Source organism: Paramormyrops kingsleyae, chromosome 6, assembly GCF_048594095.1.
Source record: "Paramormyrops kingsleyae isolate MSU_618 chromosome 6, PKINGS_0.4, whole genome shotgun sequence".
NCBI lineage: Eukaryota > Metazoa > Chordata > Actinopteri > Osteoglossiformes > Mormyridae > Paramormyrops > Paramormyrops kingsleyae.
The window spans coordinates 1,411,737-1,439,695 of record NC_132802.1 but is presented as its reverse complement, the minus strand read 5'-3'; the positions used below and the strand labels follow the sequence as shown (position 1 = coordinate 1,439,695).

General features: G+C 43.7%; 1 protein-coding gene across 4 annotated transcripts in view; it reads right to left on the bottom strand.

The window, feature by feature from the left end:
* The window catches only part of ampd2b (adenosine monophosphate deaminase 2b), a 42,927-nt gene that overhangs the window by 14,370 nt on the left and 598 nt on the right, over positions 1-27,959 (bottom strand). Inside the window, exons 1-8 of one of the 4 annotated variants that reach the window (XM_023793433.2) lie at positions 12,435-12,488; positions 9,470-9,594; positions 7,921-8,051; positions 7,172-7,240; positions 5,373-5,487; positions 2,547-2,718; positions 1,041-1,182; positions 853-942 (exon numbers count right to left, since the gene is read on the bottom strand). In XM_023793433.2, coding sequence (XP_023649201.1) covers positions 853-942; positions 1,041-1,182; positions 2,547-2,718; positions 5,373-5,487; positions 7,172-7,240; positions 7,921-8,051; positions 9,470-9,499 — 749 coding nt within the window. In that variant the 5' untranslated portion in view covers positions 9,500-9,594; positions 12,435-12,488. The other 3 variants (XM_023793432.2, XM_023793430.2, XM_023793431.2) reach the window with 3 other exon arrangements.

Sequence of the window (27,959 nt, the reverse complement as noted above, 5' to 3'; positions counted from 1 at the left end):
CGGGAAGTCAGACCTGAGACACACACAGACGGGAAGTCAGACCAGAGACACACACAGACGGGAAGTCAGACCTGAGACACACACAGACGGGAAGTCAGACCAGAGACACACACAGACGGGATGTCAGACCAGAGACACACACAGACGGGAAGTCAGACCAGAGACACACACAGACGGGAAGTCAGACCAGAGACACACACAGACGGGAAGTCAGACCAGAGACACACACAGACGGGAAGTCAGACCAGAGACACACACAGACTGGAAGTCAGACCAGAGACACACACAGACGGGAAGTCAGACCAGAGACCCACACAGACGGGAAGTCAGACCAGAGACCCACACAGACGGGAAGTCAGACCAGAGACACACACAGACGGGAAGTCAGACCAGAGACACACACAGACGGGAAGTCAGACCAGAGACACACACAGACGGGAAGTCAGACAATCACATGGCTATTCCAGGCGCAATGCCTGACTCAGTGTGTTTCTGCCAGGAGGCTAAAACACATGAAAACACATAGACCTTGTAGTATGTCCTGGCATTCAGGCTGTCATCATTCTGCGCCACAAATGGAAATAATGCAAGAAAAGTTAACATACTGTATACAAACGGACTTGATGAAAGCAATGAACCTGAGACGCATTACAGAGGTATCCCTCTGTTGGACCCTAGGGGGAGCCAAAGCTGAAGAGCATTGAGTTGAGAAGCTGGAGGACTTCTGGACATGCAAAATTTTAACTTTCACTATGGCTGTGGCTTTTGTGACACTGACTAAAATAGACCAACCATGCTTTTGAAAACTCAGCTAGGACCCGGGGGGCACTCAGCTTGCTTGGCGTGACTCACACTGGGCCGTTGATGATGAGGGCCATCATAACACTCATGTCACCGATGTACTCCTGCAGGTCAGGGTAGGGCAGGTCCAGCTCGGTGCTGCTGCAGACAGGGAACATTACTGTTAGTACAAGACTCCCCCGTGCCTAGGAATCACAGATGAGAAATAGGACATTCCCATCTTCCAATGGGCGGCCCACCCTTCTAGCGCATTCCTGCTGGGATAGACATGGACCACACCGTCGACCATCTTGCATCCGAAGCCCAGGTCAGCTGGCATCTTCTTAGGCTCTTGGTTCTCGTAGGGGTGCGTCTTTGAAGCAGGGGGGTGCACGGGGGTGTCTGTGGGACCAGCAACAGGGTGGCATTGTGATACGACTTTTACATTTCCTGCACGCCAAGCCTTACTTAATAAAGATTAGCATTTTTAACAATATTCTCTCCATTCATGCATCTTTCCAATCATTTGTCCAGTGCAGATTCACAGTGATATTGCAAAGGGAACCAAAAAAAGATAACAAACTCATTCCTAAATGATTTTTTTTGTATATATATATATATATATATATATATATATATATATATATATATATATATATATATATATACAGTATATATATATATATATATATACAGTATATATATATATATATATATATATATATACACACACACACACATACCCAACATGAATACCCAACCTGAATGGCAGCACATCCAATGTTCCAGCATCAAATGGAAAGTTCCGCCAGAAAAGTGGAGGTTATTAAAGTAACAACGAAAGGACCAATTTCATGCTAATATCCTGGGTTCGCAATGAGATGTTGGACAAGCAGGTGCCTACATACTTATATAGTGTATAATGTATGTACAACGTGTATAATGCTTTTATCTATAAACACCATCATTAGAAATTAATTAGAATGTCCCTCTGGGATCAATGAAATTCATTCCATTTCACAGGGTACTCACTGTGCCTCTATGTATGTATGTATGAAGGTTTGGCTTGATTTGTTACTGTGAGGTTGTTTCCCAGCACCCTAGTTAATAGTGTCTTTCAGCATTACGTCTGTGTATCTGATACTGGGGGAGAGCATGATTACCATGGCCCTCTTCTGCCCAGTTGCTATGGTGACAGCACTCTTATCGGGGGACATTGGTCACCTCTAAATTTATTTTATGTTAGCAGACTAACATACCAAGAAAGCTATGGTTTTATAAATGGAGCTACTGGCTTTTTGTAAGCTTTTTCACAAAACTTATCCTGCTATGTGAAGCACCCAGTGGGTGTCCGACAGTAACCATGGCAACATTCAGGTTGGACTCGCATTTTGACCAATCAGATGGTGATGATGCAACCAGCTGAGTTTGGTCATGCTTTTAGCCCTGCTAGTAAGCAGGTCCATGTCTGCGCGGTTACAGCTTGTGTACGGCTAGGATAGTTTGCAATGGAAACTGCCAGTTTGTGGTACGACTCGGGTACGGCTTGGTTCTTGGTGGCGCTGGAAAAGCACCACTAGTCTAGAGTAAGTACTAAAAAAGGGTTCTGGAACTGCCTCAGAGGAACTCCAATTGGGCCGAGTTCTTCCAATTTGAATGAAAAAAGAAGTTCCTGGTTCTGGAAAAAGGTTCTGGTTCCAGAAAAAGGTTTGGGCAGTATGAAAGCACGGACCACAGGTACCCCCAAAGCTGATCTGTGTGGGTACCTGCAATGACGGGAGCCTCTGGCACTGCCACTGGTGGCCTCCCGCCCAGCTCCTGCAGGAAGTGTGCCGTCGTGCTGCAGAAGCTCTGGAGAGACAGTGCCGTGTACTTCTGTCGGATGAGCAAGGCCCTCACCACGCACTTGGCGGCGTCCAGCAGGTCTGTGAAGGGCACCTGGATGGGCACGGAGACAACGCCGCCCAGTTATCATGCTGACAGCGTCAAGTTTTCAGCTTTCTTATTCAAGTTCCTAGGGGCACAACAGCAAGTAACACAGCGTGTTGGAGAGTGAGCTTAGATCTAACTGCTTAGCTGATCCCGCCGTTGACAGTGACTTACAGCAATATTGTATTTCTTCTGCCAGTTACTTCACTGAGGCAGTTTGCCTTATGTATTCTGCTCATATTGCTGGAGTGACTGAAATCATGTGATACAGAAACACCTCAGCGGAGCTTTTACAGTGGAAAAGACAGACAGGCAGACATACATACGGACAGGCAGGCAGACATACTTACAGACAGGCAGACATACATACGGACAGACAGGCAGACATACTTACAGACAGACAGGCAGACATACATACGGACAGACAGGCAGACATACTTACAGACAGACAGGCAGACATACATACGGACAGACAGGCAGACATACTTACAGACAGACAGGCAGGCAGACATACTTACAGACAGACAGGCAGACATACATACGGACAGGCAGGCAGACATACATACGGACAGGCAGACAGACATACTTACAGACAGGCAGGCAGACATACTTACAGACAGGCAGACATACATACGGACAGACAGGCAGACATACTTACAGACAGACAGGCAGACATACATACGGACAGACAGGCAGACATACTTACAGACAGACAGGCAGGCAGACATACTTACAGACAGACAGGCAGACATACATACGGACAGGCAGGCAGACATACATACGGACAGACAGGCAGACATACTTACAGACAGACAGGCAGACATACATACGGACAGGCAGGCAGACATACATACGGACAGACAGGCAGACATACATACGGACAGACAGGCAGACATACATACGGACAGACAGGCAGACATACATATGGACAGGCAGGCAGACATACATACGGACAGACAGGCAGACATACTTACAGACAGGCAGACATACTTACAGACAGACAGGCAGGCAGACATACATACGGACAGGCAGACATACTTACAGACAGACAGGCAGACATACATACGGACAGACAGGCAGACATACCTACAGACAGACAGGCAGACATACTTACAGACAGACAGACAGGCAGGCAGACATACATACGGACAGGCAGACATACTTACAGACAGACAGGTAGACATACATACGGACAGACAGGCAGACATACTTACAGACAGACAGGCAGACATACATACGGACAGACAGGCAGACATACTTACAGACTGACAGGCAGACATACATACGGACAGACAGGCAGACATACATACGGACAGACAGGCAGACATACTTACAGACAGACAGGCAGACAGGCAGAGATACATACGGACAGGCAGCTCATGGCTTCTATCCCTAGAGAGTGAGTGCTCAGCCCAGCACTGGAGTCGTTTTTGCACCTGGACTTTTTGATATTTTTCATTTTACTGAGAAGCAAGAGAGGCTCTCCTGGGACTTGAGTCAGTTTAGTCACATTTCCAGTCACTTAACACAAACAATTTTTTTGCAATAATCATAAACTGTAAAAAAGTGTAAACACCGCTGATAGGAGCAGAGTGGTATCTCCTGGGAAAACCCAAACCAACAATGTGCCCTGGTCTCAGCCCAGTTTACATCACAGGCCTTCTGACTGAATATGAACCTAACAGGCCGCTACGATCATCTCTATGAACAGTGCCATGAGTGAAAGGTACCCATGAAAGTACCCATGGCCTAATGGCATTCAGCTCTCTGCCACTCATAACTGGCATGGCCTCTCTGATGAGCTTAGAAATGCAGCAAACGTTGCCACCTTTTTGAAAACATTGTTACTCCATGGTACCTTTTATTAGCGTTGCTAAGAAAAGTCGATGCTTTTTCTTTTCTTGACGAAAGATGTTCCCCTGAAATCACCTTCACAGCCTATACAGTAAATACTGTGAATGAATGTTCCTGAGAGGAGGAACATTTCTTGGTACCTTTGTATGGTGATTCCAAAAGAGTCGACAGAGTGTCCAGGATCCTTAACCCAAGGCTGTCCCTTTAACCCAAGGCTGTCCCTTTAACCCAAGGCTGTCCCTTTAACCCAAGGCTGTCCCCTTAACCCAAGGCTGTCCCCTTAACCCAAGGCTGTCCCCTTAACTAAAGGCTGTCCCCTTAACCCAAGGCTGTCCCCTTAACTAAAGGCTGTCCCCTTAACCCAAGGCTGTCCCCTTAACCCAAGGCTGTCCCCTCCTTGGTACTAAAGAGCTATAGCATTTGTAGGTTTCCCATTTTTAATTCTGTAAAATCAGTCAAAGATGACTACAGCAACATGAATAATTTGTTCCATCAAGTTTCAGGACATCGCTGGAACAGGCAATTGCATTTACTTGTATCCTGAATTACACTGTATCCTGAAGCAAGGTAATCGGAATGAAAATACCAGTTACCCAATGGAAATATTCATAGTGTCCTAGTATAAACTGTAAGCTATACAGTACATGTCACTGAATAAATGTCCTGTGATTCAACTGGGAAAAACAAATAATAACCCAATTCCCAGTAACACTACAGGAAGCCAAAAACTAACCAATGGGTGGTTGGCTAAATGCTGATTGGCCAAGCATGATATCCCACCCACAGCGGCTTCGCTGACAGGACCTTACCCCACATTTCTCCTCTCCAGAGATAGTAACCCGCTGGTACTCCCTCTCCAGGGCCGGCTCTCTGTCCCGGGTGAAGGTCTGCTCCGCGGAACACTCATCCTGCTCTATCAAAAGCCTAGAGATGGACAGTGAGGCAGAGTGAGCTTCTACCTAATCATATTCTTATTCAGAGGCGATGGAAGGCAATTCGTACATTCCTATTAAAATACTCACTTATCACTGTCATAATCTCACTTTGACAACTGCTGCACAATAAGGCAATTAAGGGCCAAATGGTCATTGTCTAAATCAGGAAAATAACAGTTATTGTTCTTCAACTTGAAGATGCCATTTGTTTTGGATGTGACTGACCTGGTATACTACATTTCTGTACTCGAAGACACAGAGACAAGTGAAAGAGAACCGTTAAGTGAAATGCAAATGTGGGAAGGTAAGAGAGCAGTGAATGTGGAAAGGCTAGGGAACAGTCAATGTGGATAAGTAAGGGAGCAGTGAATGTGGAAAGGTAAGGGAGCAGTGAATGTAGAAAGGTAAGGGGAAAGTGAATATGGGAAGGTAAGGGAGCAGTGAATGTGGGAAGGTAAGGGGAAAGTGAATATGGGAAGGTAAGGGAGCAGTGAATGTGGGAAGGTAAGGGGAAAGTGAATATGGGAATGTAAGGGAGCAGTGAATGTGGAAGGTAAGGGGAAAGTGAATATGGGAAGGTAAGGGAGCAGTGAATGTGGGAAGGTAAGGGGAAAGTGAATGTGGGAAGGTAAGGGGAAAGTGAATGTGGGAAGGTAAGGGGGCAGTGAAAGTGGAGGAGGAGAAATGGAAGAGAGACAGAGACCGAGGTGGAGGCCTGAGCGGCTCCAAAATGGTGCAGATGTTCAGCATATCTCTAGATGCCTCTTCAAAAGTTGCCTGGTTTCCCGAGTGTAACATGTCACATGCTTAGCGCATTAAACATAACCCTGACAAAAAAGTGTTATGCCATTAGTTACTGTCCAGTCAGCAACTGCAGTTACCTTTGGTTCTGATACATTTTTAGGCATCTGAATCTGTAGGTTTCAGGAGACCTTTCAAACTGTACCTGTTCTACATGGACTCAGCTCCAGCTCTAAGATGAAGGGTGGGCCTTTCTGGTAGGGCTGGGGGGTGTTTTGGTGTAAAGGTTCAAAAAGCCCATTTGGATTTGCTCCTTCCAATCCAATATTTTATAAAAGAAAATCTGTAATTGATTGGCATTGGCCCAGCCTTGGGATGGGTCAAGTTCATGGTTGGCTGAGGTAGACTCTGATTGCATGCCACCCCTGATCTTTTTAATTTCCTAACACAATAGTTTTTAAGTATTTGTAAAAGCTATTTGTAACAGTGCGCTGACCTGCATCTTTGATTTGCTTCATTGAGACCTTGAAGAGCAGTTAATTGTTTTGTTAGGAAGTGCTGATGAATGGTTAATAGCAGATATATCTGTACTGACTGGGCACTACTGCTGGTGGGTCCTTTATGGCTTCAGCTGGTACTATGGTCACCATCAACTTAGCCTGCGAGTCCAGTGTATGCAGTGGTGGATACTCTGAACATCAAAAAGTGGAAATTTACTCCAAAAAAGAAGGAGAAGCCAGTTATAGCAAAGAACCTGCTGGTTTTTCCTCAGAAAAAGATGCTTAAATGTATCTGGCCATTAAAACATCCAGCCAAACTAGACTGGACCTACAAGCTAGCAGTGATGTAACATGTCAGAACAGGTGGAACAACAAAGGCAAACTGGATAGTTCCAGTAGCTTCCATGCCTGTAAGCTGGCGGGGTCACTTACTCAAGGTCAGCTGCACTGTCTGTTTTCATGAAGTCCTGCTTGGCCCGAAGCAGGATCTCGGGCTCCAGTCTGATGGCCGGAGAGGTCAGAAAGGTTGTGAAGTAAAAGGAGAGCATGTAAGGGGAGATCAGACTGGAACTTTGATTTCTGCTCGCTAAGACAATCTTAGGGACCATCTTAATGTAAATAACTCTGAGGTCTGCATTTGCTGCCTAAAATCGGGAATAAATTGTTTGGAGCCAATGTTACATCCAAATATAAATCACTCTAAATCATTTTGGCTAGTGAAATGCTTAGTTGTTCATTTTATATTCATTTCCCAACATCTTGACTAGTACTAGGGCACTTCTGAGGCAGAATGACAGCGACAGAGATCCGCGTAATTGGGGTGCGCTGCCTACTGAGCACTGTGCACAGATACTGAGGCACAGAAAAGCCACTGTATGTTCTCACACCCATAGCCCCAAGAAATGAGGTCACAGCTAATGATTAGTGGTTATCAGAACATTTCTGCAATGTTACAATGTGCATTATAATACACCCCCCCAAAGACAAAACACAAAAATCGTAAGTGCTACATTTGGAAATAACTGAAGTTACATTTTCGGTAATTTAGTAGGAGTTATGACTATTTACACTTGTAGGCAATAATACTGAAAGGTACCAGGGAGTTTTCATGAGCCTCTAAAGGTGACAGCGGTGTAGACTCTGCATGTACTGCAATCGCTTTGTATGTCTCAGTCTCTTACTTGACATCCTGACTGATCTGTCTCTCCAGGCGATGGCGCCGTTCCTCCAGCTGTTCAATAGGACAGTCCTCTGGGAACTGGTAGGGGGCGCTGCGCATCTCACTGTCCACCAGGCTGCGTGAGAACAGCTCCTGTGTTACAAAACCGGGGTTCAGAAACAGACATATCACACGTTACCAGGAGTTTCACATGGACACAAGCTGAAATGGGCGATGTATCAATACATCATTTTGGACCTAACTCTATGGGGTGATTATTATAGCAGGATTCCGTAGCTGTGTAAAATAGATTTGCATACTAGTATTTTAATTTTGTGTACTCAAGCAGAGATTAGTGAACTTGTACTTCAGTTTTGTACACCCGTGCAGAGTGTTGTGAACCAGTTAGGGACATTCCGGAATACATTCATCAATTCCAAGCCAAATCAGGAAATGAAACTGCAGTTGGGATTGGAAAAAAAAGTTATGGGGAACAGAATTGGATATGAATTTAAATTTCAGGGGGATTTCAATTTGAACTCCAGTTCCATTTCCTGATTTGGATTGGAATTGAATGCATTCCGGAATGGCCCCAACCCTGTTGTGAACTTGTATTTTGTTTTTCTACACCCCTGCGACAATGTTTGTGTTACAAAAAAGTTTTGCACACTTGTATTTTCAAAGTCACAGATTTGCAACTTCATACATTTTCAGAAGCCATGTTACAACTACGAATCGGGATTACAAGTGCCCAAACTCAATATATGTGCACTCGGAATGCGGGGATTTCTGGCAGCTTTGGCACGGACCCAAACCCATGACTGTCAGCTACAGAGCAGCAAGTGGACGGGATCTGTGTGCCTCAAACCATGACAACCAGTCAAAACTCAAAACTTTGATGGGTGAAAGTGACAGTTCATTTCAAGGCTTAGTTGCAAATCTATTTCACACAACCACAGAATTCTGTCATAATAATCACTCCATAGTACTCACACTAGGCCCAGTTGCCCTGTACCATGCTTGAGCACGACTGCCCCTCCCTTCCCGCTCCCCCTGCTGGTCTGCACTCACAATGCACTTGACGATTCTGGCCCGAACATGCTTTCGTCATCACCGTGTGACTTTTTGTGTTGCAGAAAAGGAAAGAGCTGTTGCGCAGCAGAAGGGAGTCCTGTATTTTTTCAAATATCTCAGAGTTTCTGTGTGTCGCATCCAGCTGTTCCTGGATGCTCTCATCAGCACAAATTTGTACCCGATCTGTACAGCCTACCTGATCTGTACAGCCTACCAGATCTGTACAGCCTACCCGATCTGTACAGCCTACCCGATCTGTACAGCCTACCAGATACATTTCTTCCGGGTCCCAGTACATGTAAAGTGTACATGTGCGCGTGCGTATGCCAGTTGCATTATTGGCGTCATGTCTGTTCCATGCTCAGGCACGGTTACTGATCACACTATGCATTTCGTGCCCAAGTCCAGCTGAATCGAGCCCAGGCCCACCTTTTCTAGTGGGTCCAGGCAGAGTTAAGCGTACTGGGCCGAAGCAAGGGGCCACCTAGCAGGCTCACCTGGGCGATCTCCCGGTACTTCTCGTCCATGGAGGTCCGTAGGTCGATGGGGAGCAGTGGGATGGACACTGGTGTTCCTGGGAGGGAGCGCTGGGTGGTGAGAGTGCAGCAGGCTCTCCGGAGGTCTGCAGAAGGTCGGGGGAGGTGCGACCAGTGTCATTACGTTTGGATTTTTTATTTCAGCTTTTATTTTTATATCATTTTCAGTAAACTTGCAACATTTTTACAGAATTAAGCATCCCAAGACTTTATGTGAGAACTGTATGTACAAACAGCATATTAACTTGAATACCAACACAGATTGACCTCCATCAGCGAGTTGTGCTAATTATTTCTGACCACAAACATTCCTTCTAAAAAAGCCACTGGAGTTTGTCTCTCAAGGCTTTAAAGCCCCCCCCCCCCCATGTCTGCAGCAGCCAATGAAGGCCTCGATAGGCATGGCCCTCTCGGGTTTGTCACTGCCAAATACCGTGATACAACAACCAGATAAAACTGCAAGTGATTAAATGACGATTTTTAACCATCTTTTCCTTATCTCGGCCCATTGACCAGATCGATTCCTCCTTCTGACTCATCTACTTAAGCAAATTAGCTGAGCATTTTGTCACAATAATCATTGTGTAAGCGTGTCTCAGTCCTCTGATGGATGGCAGGACCACGCGCTCTTGAATGGGTGTTGCCGTTGCCTAGGAAACAGCAGTAAGGTGCGTAATCAGCACAAACACTGTAAACGAGACTGGCAGAGAGTGGAGCCATGCAGATAACGAAATATTAATGCAGAGCTACTAGCATCAGGGCAGCACTGCAGTTTTCCTGTTCTCTTTAAAATTCACATTTGATTTTACTCCTTTTTACAGCTGGGTAACTCCAGCAGTCCAGGTTATGTAGAGGGATAAGTTCAGGTTATGTACAGGGATAAGTTCAGGTTATATACAAGGATAAGAGCCCCGCAAATCATCCCAGCAAAGCTTCGTGTTAAGTCTGTCATAACCATTATAACAACTACTGAACATGGATGAGGAGCTACTGCTGCTCGAAATCTAAGCCATTTATAAAATATCCAAAAATCTGTTAACAGGCAATATTATATGTCTTATGAGCTTTAACACAGTAACGAAGGTCATCTTAGTATAGGTCAGCTTACATCTTGGTTATGTTGGATATCTGTATGTGGCGAACATACATTCAACTATTCATGTACCTCAGTTCAAAGCTGATTTATTAAAGCATAATAAAACAGGCACATGTCTATTGATCATTTATTTCTACACTGTTGTTCTTTGCACGGGGTAGGCCTCAGCCTATGCCTCCCAAAGCACGTGTTTCACATGCCTAATAAAATGTTGCCAATGTTGAATGAACACAAACATTTTACAAAAGAAATAGATTTTTTTTCAGAGATTAGTCTAAAAAGAACATGAATTCTATGATGACAGTGATGCAAACATACCTCTTCATCAGGATTCTACATAAGCCTGGATATTTTTAATACAGACAAAGGAAATTTCAAAGAGGGGAAAAATAGCTGCCATTCTCTGTCTTCACCCCCAAACACAAAAAGTAGCAACTGGAGGTATAGAAACGCTGATAACAGTCTTTAGTGCAAAACAGCAAACACCAATTTAAAGTCACTTATGCCAAAAAAGGAGGGCTAGCTTGTGTAATAGCAATCTACTGACATAATTCAAGAGCAGACATAGAAGTCTGCTTCGCTGTATATGTTAAGGGCATCTAAAACAAACAGATCAAATCAGTAACTGTAGGGCACAGAAACAGTGTCCCAGAAAGTGATCATTAAAGCAATCACCGCAACCTACTAACAAACAGATACCAAACAGGACACAGGGTTAGGGATGTGATGAGGGGCTCCAGTAAAAACTTTTAAAAAAGCTTTTTCATAAATATGGAAGGAGCTTTGTCTTAAAAAATAATGTGCAGGAGAATTATGAACTCTGTCCCTATTGCCCTGTCTTCTGAAGCTTTGAGAACTCAGTAAATCAGTAAGTACTTAATGTTTCTTAAATAGTTTTGTTAAGTGTTTTAATTCCAGTTTCAACTGGATAAAACAAGTCCCCAGGTACAGTCAACTAGCAGGTGAACCACTAAAAGCAGCAAGGGTTCGCAATACCTCGGTGCTCCTCAAACGACGTTTGACACGCCTGCGTTATTTAAAAGGGATGGGGGGCAAAAATGCTGCTTTTAAACCAGAACCGCGTCCGCCGACCCTGCAGAGAGTGCCCGACATTTGTGTACTGCTATACTGCGGACTGTTATGGGACCCGGATACCGAGTCACTCAAACACCTTTATTCAGATCCAGGAACCCAGGGCTGCCAACTATATGGTCAGCGGGCTGGCGTGAAGTTTTTTAACCCGAGACAAGTCTGCACACACATCTACATGTATGTACCAGTTTTATTACCTTGCAAATACTTGCAAAATACCCTAGCACTTTTCGTGTAGCTAATTTTAGGCTTATAATGGAATAATATATATTTGTCGTAAGATTTCTTGCCTGAGCGTGAGTCAGAAAGCGAGTGTCACGCCAGATGCGTGAGGGTTGGCAGCTCTGGGAACGGCAGTTATCTACGCTGTTTTGTAACAGACTTTTTCCCATGTAGAACAATTACAGCTGCTTCATGATTAAAAGAGAGAATGATGAGTGGACGCATCTTAGTAAAAAAAAAAAAAAAAAAGAGCTACGCGAATACGTGCAGAAATGTGAGTAATCGTGAAAAGTTCCCGAAGCGTATATGAGGCAGCGATGAAGTTTCAGCTCCGTTACCGCAGCTCCCGGACCTGCAGCCGGAGCCTTTACCTACCACACAGACGTGGGCACGGGAACGCAGGTGCTTCTCCGCCACTCCTGGTGGCTTTTTGAGTCGGTGGCCTTTTTCGCTGCCTGGTACCGCAAAACGCTGCTTCCTATTCTGCCGGCGTGCACTGCCGGCTGCTCCACTTACCGCTGAAATAGGTCTCTCTTCACACCCTCGGATCTCTCGTGTCTTCTCACTCGCTCTATAAATTCGCCCCCTATTATGTGCGTGTAAATAAACATATATATAATATATATATATATATATATATATATATATATATATATATATATATATATATACCAAGAGAGAGTCGTAATACGGAATTAACGTCTATGACATTACATAAAACAGAAGAGAATTATGTGAATTTTTTTCTCATTTACTCTCCTCCTCTGTCATTCTCTGAAGACCAAACATTTGGTGTCCTTGCAGCATATATTCTTGCACATCTGCAAAATAAGCCCTTATAGACAAGGAATAAAACTGAAGGCAATTAACAGACACACATTATTGCTCACAGGGGAATTGGCCAAACCCTAGCAACAACTACGGTAGCAACCTTATCAAGAGGGAAAAGTGAGGCAGGCTAGTTTTGCACCACTGGTCTCAGCACACTCAGTAACTGGCAAGGCAGCCCACCCCAGCTTGGAAAATGTGTCATCCATCTCTGCCTCTCACAGCGGGGAGCAGCCGCACAAGGTCCCTAACCCATTTGGTTCACGTGTGACCCAGTGCAGCTTCCCCTGCCCCCACTCAGTCCGCACGCTGCACTGGCAGACTAAATCCTGCTGGTGTCTGGCATGGGGGGCTGGAACATACCACGTGGCAGTACAGGAGGGGGCAGCAATCCTGCATTTACAGACTGAGCTGAGCCTGGGATTAGGACTGGCTCCAGTTCTCTAAGCCTCACAACAAACACCACCTCCCGTATCTCCAGGGACGTTCAGCCATCTGTGTCTGTGTGAGAGGATTAATGCTTGTTTGCAATTGTACATCTGAGTGTGTCTCTAGCTTTTTGAGGCTGTGCAGCTTTTTTGTGGCGGAGTGTGTGAGCACGGTGATGTCCTGCTGATGGCTCTCATGAGGGGTTACAGTAAATTTCTTCTTGCTCCCCCCCCCTCCAATCACTGGAAATGTAAACATTGTAAGATGTAACATACTGCAGTTTGTATTGAATCGTCATTAAACCAAGAAGTGGGAGAGGAGATCCATCACCTAAATCCCCACCTTAATCCCTCTTGTGTGCTGATGTTTGAAACGTACTACTGATCACACAGAAACATGAGGAACACCAGGCTTTTGATAACATTACTGTCTGTCCCATAATAAGGACCCATTATAAGGCTGTCATTATAAGCATGCTTAACTTTATGCAACAATTATGAAACCTTATTTACTTTGCAGTAACTTTAACATCGTGTAAAGAATGCAGTAAAAACTATTCCTGTAATAAATTCTTAAAGTCATACTTATATATTGAACCCTATCTTCCCCATAATAGCATGTTATATAATTACAAAAACCTTAAACTGAGAACCTTATAAATATAAAATCCTAATCAGCATCATAGTAACAGTGATCAATGCCCTGTAGTAATGTCATTATTTCAGCAATGTTCTTTCAAAGCTGCGTTGACCTTCAATAGATGTCAGTGCCGTCTTACAGTATGTAGCAACAGCATCGGACTGTGAATATCTAGTCTTGCCAATACTAGAGTCTGACAAGCCCCAGTAGTCCCACTGGTGGCTCCTGCTGTTGGACCATGGCTGCTCACAGGCTGGACAAGCGGGCATTGGGCACCAAAGCAGGCAGCCAGCCTGTTTATCTACGGCCACACAAAGCCTGTAGTCATTCTCAGGTTTCCTGTCTCGCTGCAGTGGCTCCATGTTATGAGAACAACTGCGTCTTTGTTCCCCAGCCTCAGGCTGGGTTGGGGGGGGACGATGTTTTTGTTTAAGGAGTGTGAGGTTCCTCTCATCTTAGTGGTAAACAAAATCAGGGTATTTACCACAGGCCGTCTCAGACATGGTAAAAATAACAGTCAAAAAAAGCAAGCATAAAAGCTGACCTATGTGCCATAAATGGAAAGGTTTCTAATCTTAATTCACCTGTACCCATCCCTTTGACTGGGACAGTGCATGCTAACCGCACGAGCAAGAATACAGATTTAGAAAATGGAAAAAAAACCTGCATCCTATTTTGTGGGCAAAACAGTAAGGTTGCTCCTGAAAAGAAAACAATCCTTTTATTATGCTTAGACATGCAGCCTGAATTCTGGCTCTTAGAATAGAAGGACTCAGCAGCACCAAAAAACGTGGCTACAAATTATAGCCACAGGTCACTAAGAGCAGGTCAGTTGCACAGCAGTTTGCCTCTTCATTGCTCAAAGCCGAGTACATCAGTCATACTCAGGTGCTTCCAGATAAATTAGCATAATGATTGTTACATAGTAATAATTTGAATAACAATAATGAATAACTTAAAATACCTAATACTCTAAACGAAGGATTGTACTGGTTTCGGTGGTTTAAAGAATTAAAACTGTGAAATTCATTTAAATATTAATGGTGACTGGTGGCAGGTAATATTTATCGCTATATTACTACACATTTCATAGAGGGAGACTACAGAAATGTAAAAGGATGTCATTCGGTATGCTGTGGTCATTATTTATGACGGTCTACATTCGGTCTGTACTCTTGACTATACTCCTGAGCACTATAACAGTACAAAGTGTCATGTTAGGATCTCCACTGACAAATTTTCCATGAAAATCTGCAGGTTATAGTAACATGGATATTAGCTTGATTCAGCAGAAGTGTTTACGTGTGATTGATGCCGATGTTGCAGTTACGTGAGAGTACCCTACAAGACCACAGTCATTCTGTAAAGGACTGTTTGAAAAGGAACAAGCTTTGGCGTTTCTTCACACCTTCCCTGTGTTCCTCTGAAAGTATGGTTCTGTGTTTATGACACTCAAGGTAGCTGAACCCGTTTTACACCTGGCCCCTGAGAAAACCATGCCAGAGTTCTTGTCCCCTGTGATCAGTGTAAACACTCCAAAAAAACAATGTCAGGAAACATGAGATTATTCTGAACTCTCCAGTAAACACTGTCAGTCAGCATGTGCCTTAAGGCTTATCTAACCCTTCTGCCATATGTGGTTTCCAGGATGAGTCTCAGCTTCCCAGTGACCTTTGTCCTCACAGATGGTCCCCTGAACACTTCAGAAATGCAGTGTCCTGCCGATGAGCCCACATGAACATATTCTCACAAATCAAGCTTCCTTATTTCTTCAGGGAAATGCCCAGGCCATCTGGGAGCCCCGGACCTCCGCACCAAGTGTACAGCCATCCTGCCAGCCTGAAGAATCTACACTGGATCCTTCACTGAGAAGGCATGTTTGTTCTAGGTGGTCCAGGACAAGAAACCCACAGCAGAGACTGATTTCTATAGAACACACACCCTACGTGTGTTTAACTACATTTTTACTTTCTTGCACTATTGAATTCCTTTGAAAATATGCAGATCAGCCATACACACTTTTTTTTAATGACTTGTTTATGCCATACACACTTTAAGTAGTTATTTCGTTTGTCTCAGTTTTATTTGTGATTTGTAGTTTAACACAATCCATTTATGGCAGGGGTGCTCAACTGCAGTCCTGGGGGGCCGGAGCCCTGTGTAGCTTAGTTCTTTCCCTGTTCCACCATAAATGATTCAGCTCAAGAGCTGTGTGGTAATTAGCACAAGGAGCTGAATCAGGTGTGTTAAATGACGGGAAACCCAAAAATGTGCAGGGCTCCGGCCCCCCAGGACTGGAGTTTGACACCCCTGATTTATGGTGTTTGGAAAATAAAATCAGTAACTTTATTGTTCTGTATTCCTTTAAATAGAAAGGAAAATGCCTCTTAATGTGTGTTTTTCAGTTTAAGCATGTTGTTTTGGAAAAAAAGGTCTTGACAGAACCTGTATGTACTACAGCAAAGGGCCATGTTACCCGCAAAGGGCCGGTGTGTGTGCAGGTTTTAGGGATAACCAGTAGGTCAGCTGTTCAAACCCAGGTGTGAGGACTCTTCAGCCAATCAGTCCTCTAATTAGTAATCTAATTAGGGAGCTGCAACGAAAACCCGCCGCACACACCGGCCCTTTCTGGGTAAGACTGGCCACCCCTGATATACCAGCAAGTCCTCAAAGAGCTAAACACTTTGGACCATATCCACATTATCTGGACGGTATACTGAGCTTCAGTGGATATCCAGATAGACACCATTGCTCTCCGTCAGGCTTCACTTAAAAATCACACAAATGCGCTGAGATACTTTCGATTTGCTCACATATCTGTTCTTCAGATACACACCCATTAACTGAGGACTGGAGCAGCACTGGCTTCAGTTCCTTTAACAAATTCTCCAGGCTTAATGCCACCGGCTGATCTCCTGTCTCCCTGCTGATATGTAGCACCGTCTACTGACTAAATGACAGAACTGCATCTTATTTTAAGCAGGCTGACCAGCAGCTGTCCACCAAAACCTACTGTGTAAAAAAATAAAGTTAAGAAGTTATACGCCGTAGATGCAAAATGTATGTATATTTACTGTGTCTTACCCAAATAAAACAGATGTCAAGAAAAGGGAACTGATGAGCTTATGGTCTGGCGGTAACTCCCTCGGTCTGTCCTCTGGGCTTTTCTGGTGGGGCAATGCGACTGTGAGGAGAATCTATATGAGGCAAGGAGGCTGACTCAGCACGGGGGGGAGGTACGAGTCCACAGAGAGCGGGGAGGGCTTCCGTGGGACTGCATTGGGTACAGAGGTCAGCTACGCAGTGCACAGTGGGAATGGACCTTGGACAAAACGAGTCATCTACCCCAGGTATGCCTGCGGCTGTACGCACTGCGTACCATTGGCATTTAAACCTCTTATCATTGGGTTGACGTGACTTGTTTGTATTGTAATGTCTGCAACAAAGACATAAAAAGAGATCTAGAGCCGCATTCTTCAGAGTGAAATGAATCACGATTTGATCAATTATGATGTCAGAATAAAAAAATAGGGCAACGTCATTGCGATAATCTGTGCTGGCATCTCCCTCCTCAGCTCACCAAGCGGCTCAGAGAATAGCTGCTTATCAGTATCAGCAATATTACACAAAAATATATCGGTATCGTCGAAATTTCCAAATCAGTGCATCATTAGCAATGTGATTGTTACTGAATGTGAGTGTTACATCAACATACACACGCACCTGGCTTTTAACAAAAACTGATGTGCAGATGCAAGAAATGCTACATATAAAGGCAAACCTTGTATGCTCTTTGTTATAACACCCGGTTTTCTACCGCCTGTTCCTTTCACAGGGTGTAACGCAGTCCTGTCACAATAGGTGTGTGTGTGTGTGGGGGTGGCGGTACAGGGTGTCTCTACCCTGAGATTGATTCCTATTCCAACTATCCAGCTGTCTGGAACGCTGCAGTAATGAGCTTCAGGCTGCTTGTAGGAAAGGCGGCCATTAATTAGTCTGTATTCCGGGTTTAAGGTGCTGATTAACCTTTTCCCACGGACTAATCTGCCGTTTTCTTCGTATTAGAAAAGTTTCTGTTTCTGTTTTTTGATTCCTTATGGACAACCTTCTGTAAATCTCTTTGTATCAATGAATTTGCATTGATTTAATAAGCAACCCATTGTCATATACATATATACAATATAAATATTGTATATATATCGTATAAATGTATATATATATATAGTGCTCACTGAGTGTATATATACACTCTGCTGCTGTAGCCCATTTTCGTCAAGATTTGCCGTGCTGCACATTTCAGATGCTTTTCTGTTCTCTACAGTTGTGCAAAGTATTATCTGACTTACTGCGACCTTTATGTCTGATTTTATGTCTATGTCAAGCCAGTCTGGCCATTCTCCTGTGACCTCTCTTTTCAATAAAACATTTCTATCCACAGAACTGCCACTCGCTGAATGTTTTGTTTTTCACACCATTCTGAGTAAACTCTAGATACTGTTGTGCTTGAAAACCCCAGCAGTTTCAGAAATACTCACACCAGCCTGTCTGGCACCAAAAATCATAGCATGGTCAAAGATCACTAGGTTGCTAGATTACATTTTTTCCCCATTCTGGTATCAGGATGGCTCCCTGTCCTATGTCTGTTCCCTCTTTGGCCAGCAGATGTCACTGGCCATCCCCTGTCCCTAGCTCCTTATGTGTTCTCCTGTCCCCGCGGCTGCCGCATGACTGTATGAGCTGAGCAGGTGGCTGTGTCATCCAACCTTAACCTTTTATTTTGGCTCACCATGTTTGTAAGTTTTACATTTATGATTTCTTGGTTTATTCCTTTTACGTATTATTGTTATCTATCACGTATTTCTTCATGGTTCCTAGTTTTGTACCTTTGTGTATTCTGGCTTGTGACCCAGTTTTGTAAGTATTGGTATCCTCATATCTCCTAGTATTTGAACCCTTAAGTACTTGTTAGTAACTCTCACCTGTGTTTGGTTAATTGTTATGGTCCGCACCTGCCCCTCATAAGCCCTCCTTATTTGTATTTAAGTGTCTGCTCTCCTTGTTACTCAGTTGGTCATGGCTTTGTGTTTTGTTCCCTGCTCTGCTGTAGTTGTTCCTGTGTTTGCTTATCGACTTGTGTTTGACTTGTGCTAGTGTTTCCCTAAGCATGTCCAGTGTTAGTTTCCAGTGTCCAGTGTTATTTTATTATTTACTTGTTTTGGTTTGACCTCTTGTGGTACTTTTGTTTTCTAGTCTTTCCTTTCATGTTCAATTTTTTATGTAAAAAACACCTTCTGCCGGAGTGCCGCATTGTGAGTCGTCCCTTCATCTTTTCACCATCCCAGTTTGCAACATTCTGGTGTATGATGTGAGCATTAACTGAAGTTTCTGACCTGTATCTGCATGATTTTAGCATTTCTCTGCTGCCACAAAGTAAACCAATGTGCTGATTTTCTTAATAAAGGGCTCAGTGAATGTATATGTGTGAATACCCATCTTTGTATAACAGATATAACCCTAACCCCATTTTCATCCAGTATAAACAATTGTTGATGTAATATAGTAGTAACAAAATTTTGCTTGCAATCTGATTTTCCTCTTACAGTAATCATACATTTGTGCTATCCATACATTTTCCTTATACATTTGGTCCCCCACAATTTAATATAAACCTAATCCACACACACACACACACACACACACACACAAACCATGGCCCTGTGGTGTATTTTCGCTGCTGGCAGTGGCAGTTTGTAGCGGTGGAGATGTGCATCTGTCCCTCATTAGCAGTCAGGAGGCAGAGAGCTGTTGGGGTCTCACTGGGGGTCTTACTGGGGGTGTTTATTCGCCATGTCATGCCATGGTAATGTTGTTGTTCGGTTGGGCAACAAGTGTTTCCATGCAACACAGCACAGAACGTTTGCATGTGGACAGTTTGGCAGTGTGAATGAACTGTCTCCTCACTGTACATAACTGGTGTGCAGTCTTTTTTTACAGTGACAGCTACTGTCACAAAGGAAATACTCTGGCTGACTGGTTGGGAGGGATTGAAATATTTTGTGGATGGGGGGGAGGGAGTTCTTCAGTATATTTTGCAAATGGTGGTGGGGGGGGCATTAGTATATTTTGCCCGGCCGGGGAGGGGGGGCCTTCGGTATATTTTGCGGAAGGGGGTTATAATCACCAAGAAATATCACGGTGATTGACCTGTCATCAGTTTCCTTCCCCTGCAGCAAAGATTTCCACTTTCTTAACCAATGGTGCCCCCTGCTGCTCTGAATTATTAATATCGCAGCCCACTGCAGGTGCATGGGTCTGGTTTGTGACATTGTGGCTGCAACATAACCTGCCTTTTACTAAAGAACATCAATGCCGACACACAGACTTATGCAATAAATGCCTCTTCTGCTCTACCATTTGTTGATATCCTGGGCTGCATACAATTATTCACTGCAGAAGATAAATGCCATGACCTATAAGGTGACCAGTGATGTTCAGCCAGTCAAATTACCTTATTCAAATGTGATTAGGTTTCATTATTGAATTGTTCGGGGGTACTTTTATCCAAAGCATCTTACATAACTAACATAATGGTTCTAACTATTTATCAAAGTGTATCTTTTAAGATACGATAATATAATATGAACTTTGGATTATGTTTATAGATCCCAGGGGGAATCAATAAATGTTTTCAGATTAAGAAGAAAAGTTGCTTTCTTTCCTAGCAGCTGAGCTCACTACTTTTGTTAGCCAGTGACAGTTACCTTTAAATCTGTGTCTGTATTGACAGATACACTCTGCTGCACCTGACCATTCAGACAGAAGGCTGATCATTTTTGAGGACTGCTATCTGTCTGGTCACCAGGAGTCGCCATGACAGCACCTCTTTATAATCTGATCTCCAGGCTGGTCATGCACATGCTTCAGTGCTTTAGAAGCTTTTTATAATGAAGAAAAGATTCGCAGAGAAAATCAAATGGTTGGTTGGTGTTATTTTAGCTCTACCATTATCATACTGTAATTATGGTGGGAGTCTCTGTGTCTTATCCTTCCTATTACTTTTACACTTGGTGGTTGCATAACAATGATTTGCTCATGCACTTGTTCCCCTTCCCATTGTTACTGCATCATATCAGTATGAAAACACATCCATCCATCCATCCATCCATTCACCCATCCACCCACCCATCCATCCATCCATCCACTCACCCATTCACCCATCCACCCATCCATCCATCCACCCATCCATTCACCCATCCATCCATCCATCCATCCATCCATCCATCCATCCATCCAATGTAATTCAAATCCCGAACTGGGAAGGTGTGGCACTGTACCATGACCCAGCCACATCTGATGCAGTTTAACTGAATTCTTCATTGTTTTTTTAGGAATTGACTGCAGAATGACGGCTCTGCGCACTGAGCACAGACACAGGCCCAACACTGCAAGGAGACTCCAGACTAATGTGGCATCAACTTCACAGTTAGACTGCAGGCCATTAATGGTGAACAGCTGAAGTGTGAGAACAGCAGACGGCGGGGAGGAAGAGTCTCTCAGGCCTAAACATGCTCGGACATCATTGATACGCAGCACATGATTACAGGCTGTAGCTGTGGTGGGCAAGCGAATGATTAGCAGAAGCAAACTGGCTGCGTGTCGCCCAGCCTTCTTACCATTGATGCTTGGGACTGGATCCCACCCCCATGATGCACCACTGGATAAGCAGTTACAAGGTTGAGGAATTACATGATTTTAATTGTGTGGGCAGTACATGTAGTCATAAACTACACCAATTACACCAATTAGGGGAAACCATACAGCAAAGGGGATCTAAAGTACCCTAACCCAGATCGTTTGATTTTAATTTGGTGTTAATTTTGTTATTATCTTGCTGGGACCATCAGTCTGATGCTGCTTTTCACACCTAATCTCCAGGTGAAGGGGCTAATTAACAACCCCCCCTGTAAATTGTGATGTCAGGAGACAGCATTCTGCCAGCTCCAGTTGCTAATGGAGTTCCTGTCATTGGCTTTCAATGTCAGATTTTGAAAATAAGTAAACAAGCAAACAAACAAACAAATGTGAGAAAGTTACATGGACAAATGTGACAGATTAGGGTATGTGATATATTTTGGTTCCCTGCTTCCCTTCGTTCTTGGGCTCATCGCAGTGTCACAGGGTCACAGTGTCTGTTCATGAATAAGGCGTGTCGCAAGAAGCAGTGGATCAGACATCTGTGGTCTTACATATCTGCATGATAATATTCTACATCCATTCTGGAAAAAAGCAAAGGGGAATCCAAAAATACTACTGAAATTGAAGGCTATGTATCATTCCTCTTGTAAATTTTAAGTCTCCTGAACTTCCTCTGGGGCCATGAGGTAACTGAATATATGATCTGGGAATGATCAATGGTCCTTCTATCCTAGGAGCAGTGATGTATATTTAACAGTGCTTAATGAACTGCAGTCCGCCTGTGCATTATTAATGACATTTGTAGCTTTCTTTACACATAAGTCAGTAGGCCATTTGCATTTGGTCCCCCACAATTTAATATAAACCTAATCCACACACACACACACACACACACACACACAAACCATGGCCCTGTGGTGTATTTTCGCTGCTGGCAGTGGCAGTTTGTAGCGGTGGAGATGTGCATCTGTCCCTCATTAGCAGTCAGGAGGCAGAGAGCTGTTGGGGTCTCACTGGGGGTCTTACTGGGGGTGTTTATTCGCCATGTCATGCCATGGTAATGTTGTTGTTCGGTTGGGCAACAAGTGTTTCCATGCAACACAGCACAGAACGTTTGCATGTGGACAGTTTGGCAGTGTGAATGAACTGTCTCCTCACTGTACATAACTGGTGTGCAGTCTTTTTTTACAGTGACAGCTACTGTCACAAAGGAAATACTCTGGCTGACTGGTTGGGAGGGATTGAAATATTTTGTGGATGGGGGGGAGGGAGTTCTTCAGTATATTTTGCAAATGGTGGTGGGGGGGGCATTAGTATATTTTGCCCGGCCGGGGAGGGGGGGCCTTCGGTATATTTTGCGGAAGGGGGTTATAATCACCAAGAAATATCACGGTGATTGACCTGTCATCAGTTTCCTTCCCCTGCAGCAAAGATTTCCACTTTCTTAACCAATGGTGCCCCCTGCTGCTCTGAATTATTAATATCGCAGCCCACTGCAGGTGCATGGGTCTGGTTTGTGACATTGTGGCTGCAACATAACCTGCCTTTTACTAAAGAACATCAATGCCGACACACAGACTTATGCAATAAATGCCTCTTCTGCTCTACCATTTGTTGATATCCTGGGCTGCATACAATTATTCACTGCAGAAGATAAATGCCATGACCTATAAGGTGACCAGTGATGTTCAGCCAGTCAAATTACCTTATTCAAATGTGATTAGGTTTCATTATTGAATTGTTCGGGGGTACTTTTATCCAAAGCATCTTACATAACTAACATAATGGTTCTAACTATTTATCAAAGTGTATCTTTTAAGATACGATAATATAATATGAACTTTGGATTATGTTTATAGATCCCAGGGGGAATCAATAAATGTTTTCAGATTAAGAAGAAAAGTTGCTTTCTTTCCTAGCAGCTGAGCTCACTACTTTTGTTAGCCAGTGACAGTTACCTTTAAATCTGTGTCTGTATTGACAGATACACTCTGCTGCACCTGACCATTCAGACAGAAGGCTGATCATTTTTGAGGACTGCTATCTGTCTGGTCACCAGGAGTCGCCATGACAGCACCTCTTTATAATCTGATCTCCAGGCTGGTCATGCACATGCTTCAGTGCTTTAGAAGCTTTTTATAATGAAGAAAAGATTCGCAGAGAAAATCAAATGGTTGGTTGGTGTTATTTTAGCTCTACCATTATCATACTGTAATTATGGTGGGAGTCTCTGTGTCTTATCCTTCCTATTACTTTTACACTTGGTGGTTGCATAACAATGATTTGCTCATGCACTTGTTCCCCTTCCCATTGTTACTGCATCATATCAGTATGAAAACACATCCATCCATCCATCCATCCATTCACCCATCCACCCACCCATCCATCCATCCATCCACTCACCCATTCACCCATCCACCCATCCATCCATCCACCCATCCATTCACCCATCCATCCATCCATCCATCCATCCATCCATCCATCCATCCATCCAATGTAATTCAAATCCCGAACTGGGAAGGTGTGGCACTGTACCATGACCCAGCCACATCTGATGCAGTTTAACTGAATTCTTCATTGTTTTTTTAGGAATTGACTGCAGAATGACGGCTCTGCGCACTGAGCACAGACACAGGCCCAACACTGCAAGGAGACTCCAGACTAATGTGGCATCAACTTCACAGTTAGACTGCAGGCCATTAATGGTGAACAGCTGAAGTGTGAGAACAGCAGACGGCGGGGAGGAAGAGTCTCTCAGGCCTAAACATGCTCGGACATCATTGATACGCAGCACATGATTACAGGCTGTAGCTGTGGTGGGCAAGCGAATGATTAGCAGAAGCAAACTGGCTGCGTGTCGCCCAGCCTTCTTACCATTGATGCTTGGGACTGGATCCCACCCCCATGATGCACCACTGGATAAGCAGTTACAAGGTTGAGGAATTACATGATTTTAATTGTGTGGGCAGTACATGTAGTCATAAACTACACCAATTACACCAATTAGGGGAAACCATACAGCAAAGGGGATCTAAAGTACCCTAACCCAGATCGTTTGATTTTAATTTGGTGTTAATTTTGTTATTATCTTGCTGGGACCATCAGTCTGATGCTGCTTTTCACACCTAATCTCCAGGTGAAGGGGCTAATTAACAACCCCCCCTGTAAATTGTGATGTCAGGAGACAGCATTCTGCCAGCTCCAGTTGCTAATGGAGTTCCTGTCATTGGCTTTCAATGTCAGATTTTGAAAATAAGTAAACAAGCAAACAAACAAACAAATGTGAGAAAGTTACATGGACAAATGTGACAGATTAGGGTATGTGATATATTTTGGTTCCCTGCTTCCCTTCGTTCTTGGGCTCATCGCAGTGTCACAGGGTCACAGTGTCTGTTCATGAATAAGGCGTGTCGCAAGAAGCAGTGGATCAGACATCTGTGGTCTTACATATCTGCATGATAATATTCTACATCCATTCTGGAAAAAAGCAAAGGGGAATCCAAAAATACTACTGAAATTGAAGGCTATGTATCATTCCTCTTGTAAATTTTAAGTCTCCTGAACTTCCTCTGGGGCCATGAGGTAACTGAATATATGATCTGGGAATGATCAATGGTCCTTCTATCCTAGGAGCAGTGATGTATATTTAACAGTGCTTAATGAACTGCGGTCCGCCTGTGCATTATTAATGACATTTGTAGCTTTCTTTACACATAAGTCAGTAGGCCATTTGCTTAATGAAAGCTGCAGGACCCTCAGGATAGGATAGTGTTCATTATTATCTCGGATGATTGTCTTAAATAAGCATTTCAGTGAAGATTTTTTTTCTACATGAATTAAGCACCTGTGCCGTACCCATCAGACTAGTGCAGTACCTCAGTGGCACCTAGCTGCTGTATGACACATTCAGTAAAAGCTAGACATTAGAACACTGAGTGGCCTTTTACTGGTGTCTCAGCTTGATGTTGTATCTGCAGAGTGCAGCACATTTCTTTTAGGAAGCATATTTTCTGAGGCCGGTGAAATGATTTGATAATAATTTGGTAATGATTTGCATAGACGCTGAACCCTTTTTTAAAATCAGTTACAGGTGCAACTGATGGAAACTGCTATACTGTGGTGCTCTGGTTATCCTGCTCTGGTTATCCCACTTTGGTTATCCTGCTCTGGTTATCCCACTTTGGTTATCCTGCTCTGGTTATCCTGCTCTGGTTATCCCACTTTGGTTATCCTGCTCTGGTTATCCTGCTCTGGTTATCCCACTTTGGTTATCCTGCTCTGGTTATCCTGCTCTGGTTATCCTGCTCTGGTTATCCCACTTTGGTTATCCGATGCACTGTACTACGAAGCGGGGTTACTGGCTTATCGGGGTAACTTGCCGATTTTAAGGTACCACAGTTTAAATGGACTTCATATTTGTTCACTCACATTTTGCCCAGACTACCTTAAATCCAACAAGTTACCCCGATAAGCCAGTAACCCCGCTTTGTAGTACAGGCCACTGGTCTGTTTATCCTGCTCTGGTTATTCTGCTCTCTTTATCCCACTCTAGATATCCTGGTCTGTTTATCCTGCTCTGGTTATCCTGCTCTCTTTATCCCACTCTAGATATCCTGCTCTGGTTATCCAGGGGCCTGTACTACGAAGCGGGGTTACTGGCTTATCGGGGTAACTTGTCGGATTTAAGGTAGTCTGGGCAAAATGTGAGTGAACAAATATGAAGTCCATTTAAACTGTGGTACCTTAAATCCGACAATTTACCCCGATAAGCCAGTAACCCCACTTCGTAGTACAGGCCACTGTTCTGGTTATCATGCTCTGTTTATCCCGCTCTGGTTATCCTGTTCTGTTTATCCAGCTCTGGTTATCCCACTCTGGTTATCCCACTCTGGTTATCTTGCTGTACATGACTGCCAAGACCTGCTTTTGTTATCCTGCTCTGGTTATCCCGCTCTGGTTATCTTATGCAAAAAGCTTTGCTGCTGCTTGAGGGCTATGTCTTACTAGCAAGATACTGATGCAGCCACAAACTTCTTAATACAGACCTAAACCGATGAGATAGTGAGGCTGGTATTGAGGAAACTAGCAGATGAACTACAATCTCCCCCTTTCTAATATTAGGGAGGGATAGACACCGGAGCTGCCAGTGACACCAGGGTCACCAATCTGATGAGGGAAAAATGAATGCAGTGCACATTAGTGTGAGTATCTGGCCCTTGATCTGCTCTGTACCTGGTGGCAAAGTGGGTTGGACAATTTCCTGATGCCCAGCAAAAACCAAAGGCTGAATTTTGTTAGCCTTTAAATTGATATGGTTCTCATACAGTATGTGTCCTTTGTAGGGAAATGTATTGTAGGCAGTCTGTTTCTTGTCAATGCATGAAGTGCATTAGTGTCTTCATGAGCACCAAATGCTTTCAAAATAAGTTTGTGTGTGGAAACGGAGGGGTGTGTGTGTGTATGTGTGTGTGCTGGATATTATGTGAGTAAACAAAGCAGAAGATATGACATTAGGACTGGACAAATGTTCAACACACCCTAGCGGTCCAGTAAATTTTAGCTTTCCTCCTCACAGACGGGGTCTATAAGAATTACCGAGCGACTGACAGTCTCTGAAGGATCTGTCTTTGATCTTTTCAAGCCAAGCTTCTGCAGCATCATGCCTAAGAGATGTGAAGGGGCAGGTCACATCAAGAATGACAGAATTGACTTTGATTTATCCCTGTGACCCAGTATTGCATTAAATGTTGGAAGGTGGATGGATGTGTAGCTAGTATCTAATACTTCCCAAAAATCATTTGCATCATAATTAATAACTCGCCAATTGATGCATAAAAATAATTTAATGTGTTATGGAGAGACGCTCACTGGAGATAGCCGTGCCGAGATGGTGCCTTACTGCAGGATTAAAAAAGATGCAGTTTTACCTTTTTCAAGTGTAAGCGGCTTTAATCGATCTCTAGACAAATTATCCTGGTCTACAGTTAAATCCATTTACTTCCCTCCCCTCAGTTCAAGCAGAGGGCTGAGCTTATAAAAAGCCTGGCATATTTTTAAAACAACACAACACTGTCCTTTTGTTACATAAAGAATCCCTGTTGGGCATCAGAAGTGTAGTAAAGCGTTGTCATGTCAAAGCAGCCAAGGACACTCCAGAAACAGCTGGAGTAAAGCGTCTGGAGGCTTAATAGTCGGAATTCGGTGTGAAAAGTGACATTTTTTATTTAGTAATAAAAGGGCTGCCACTTCTGGTCAGCTGGCTGAAGTGAGATTTTCAATCTGAGGCAAGTCTGCACACACATGCACTCACATTTACATGTATGTAACAGTTTTATTACCTTGTAAATAGTCTGAAGGGTTTGCAAACTACCCATCACTTTTGATGTAGCTAATTTGAGGTTTATAATGGAATAATATAGATTTGCCGTAAGATTTCTTGCATGAGTGTGA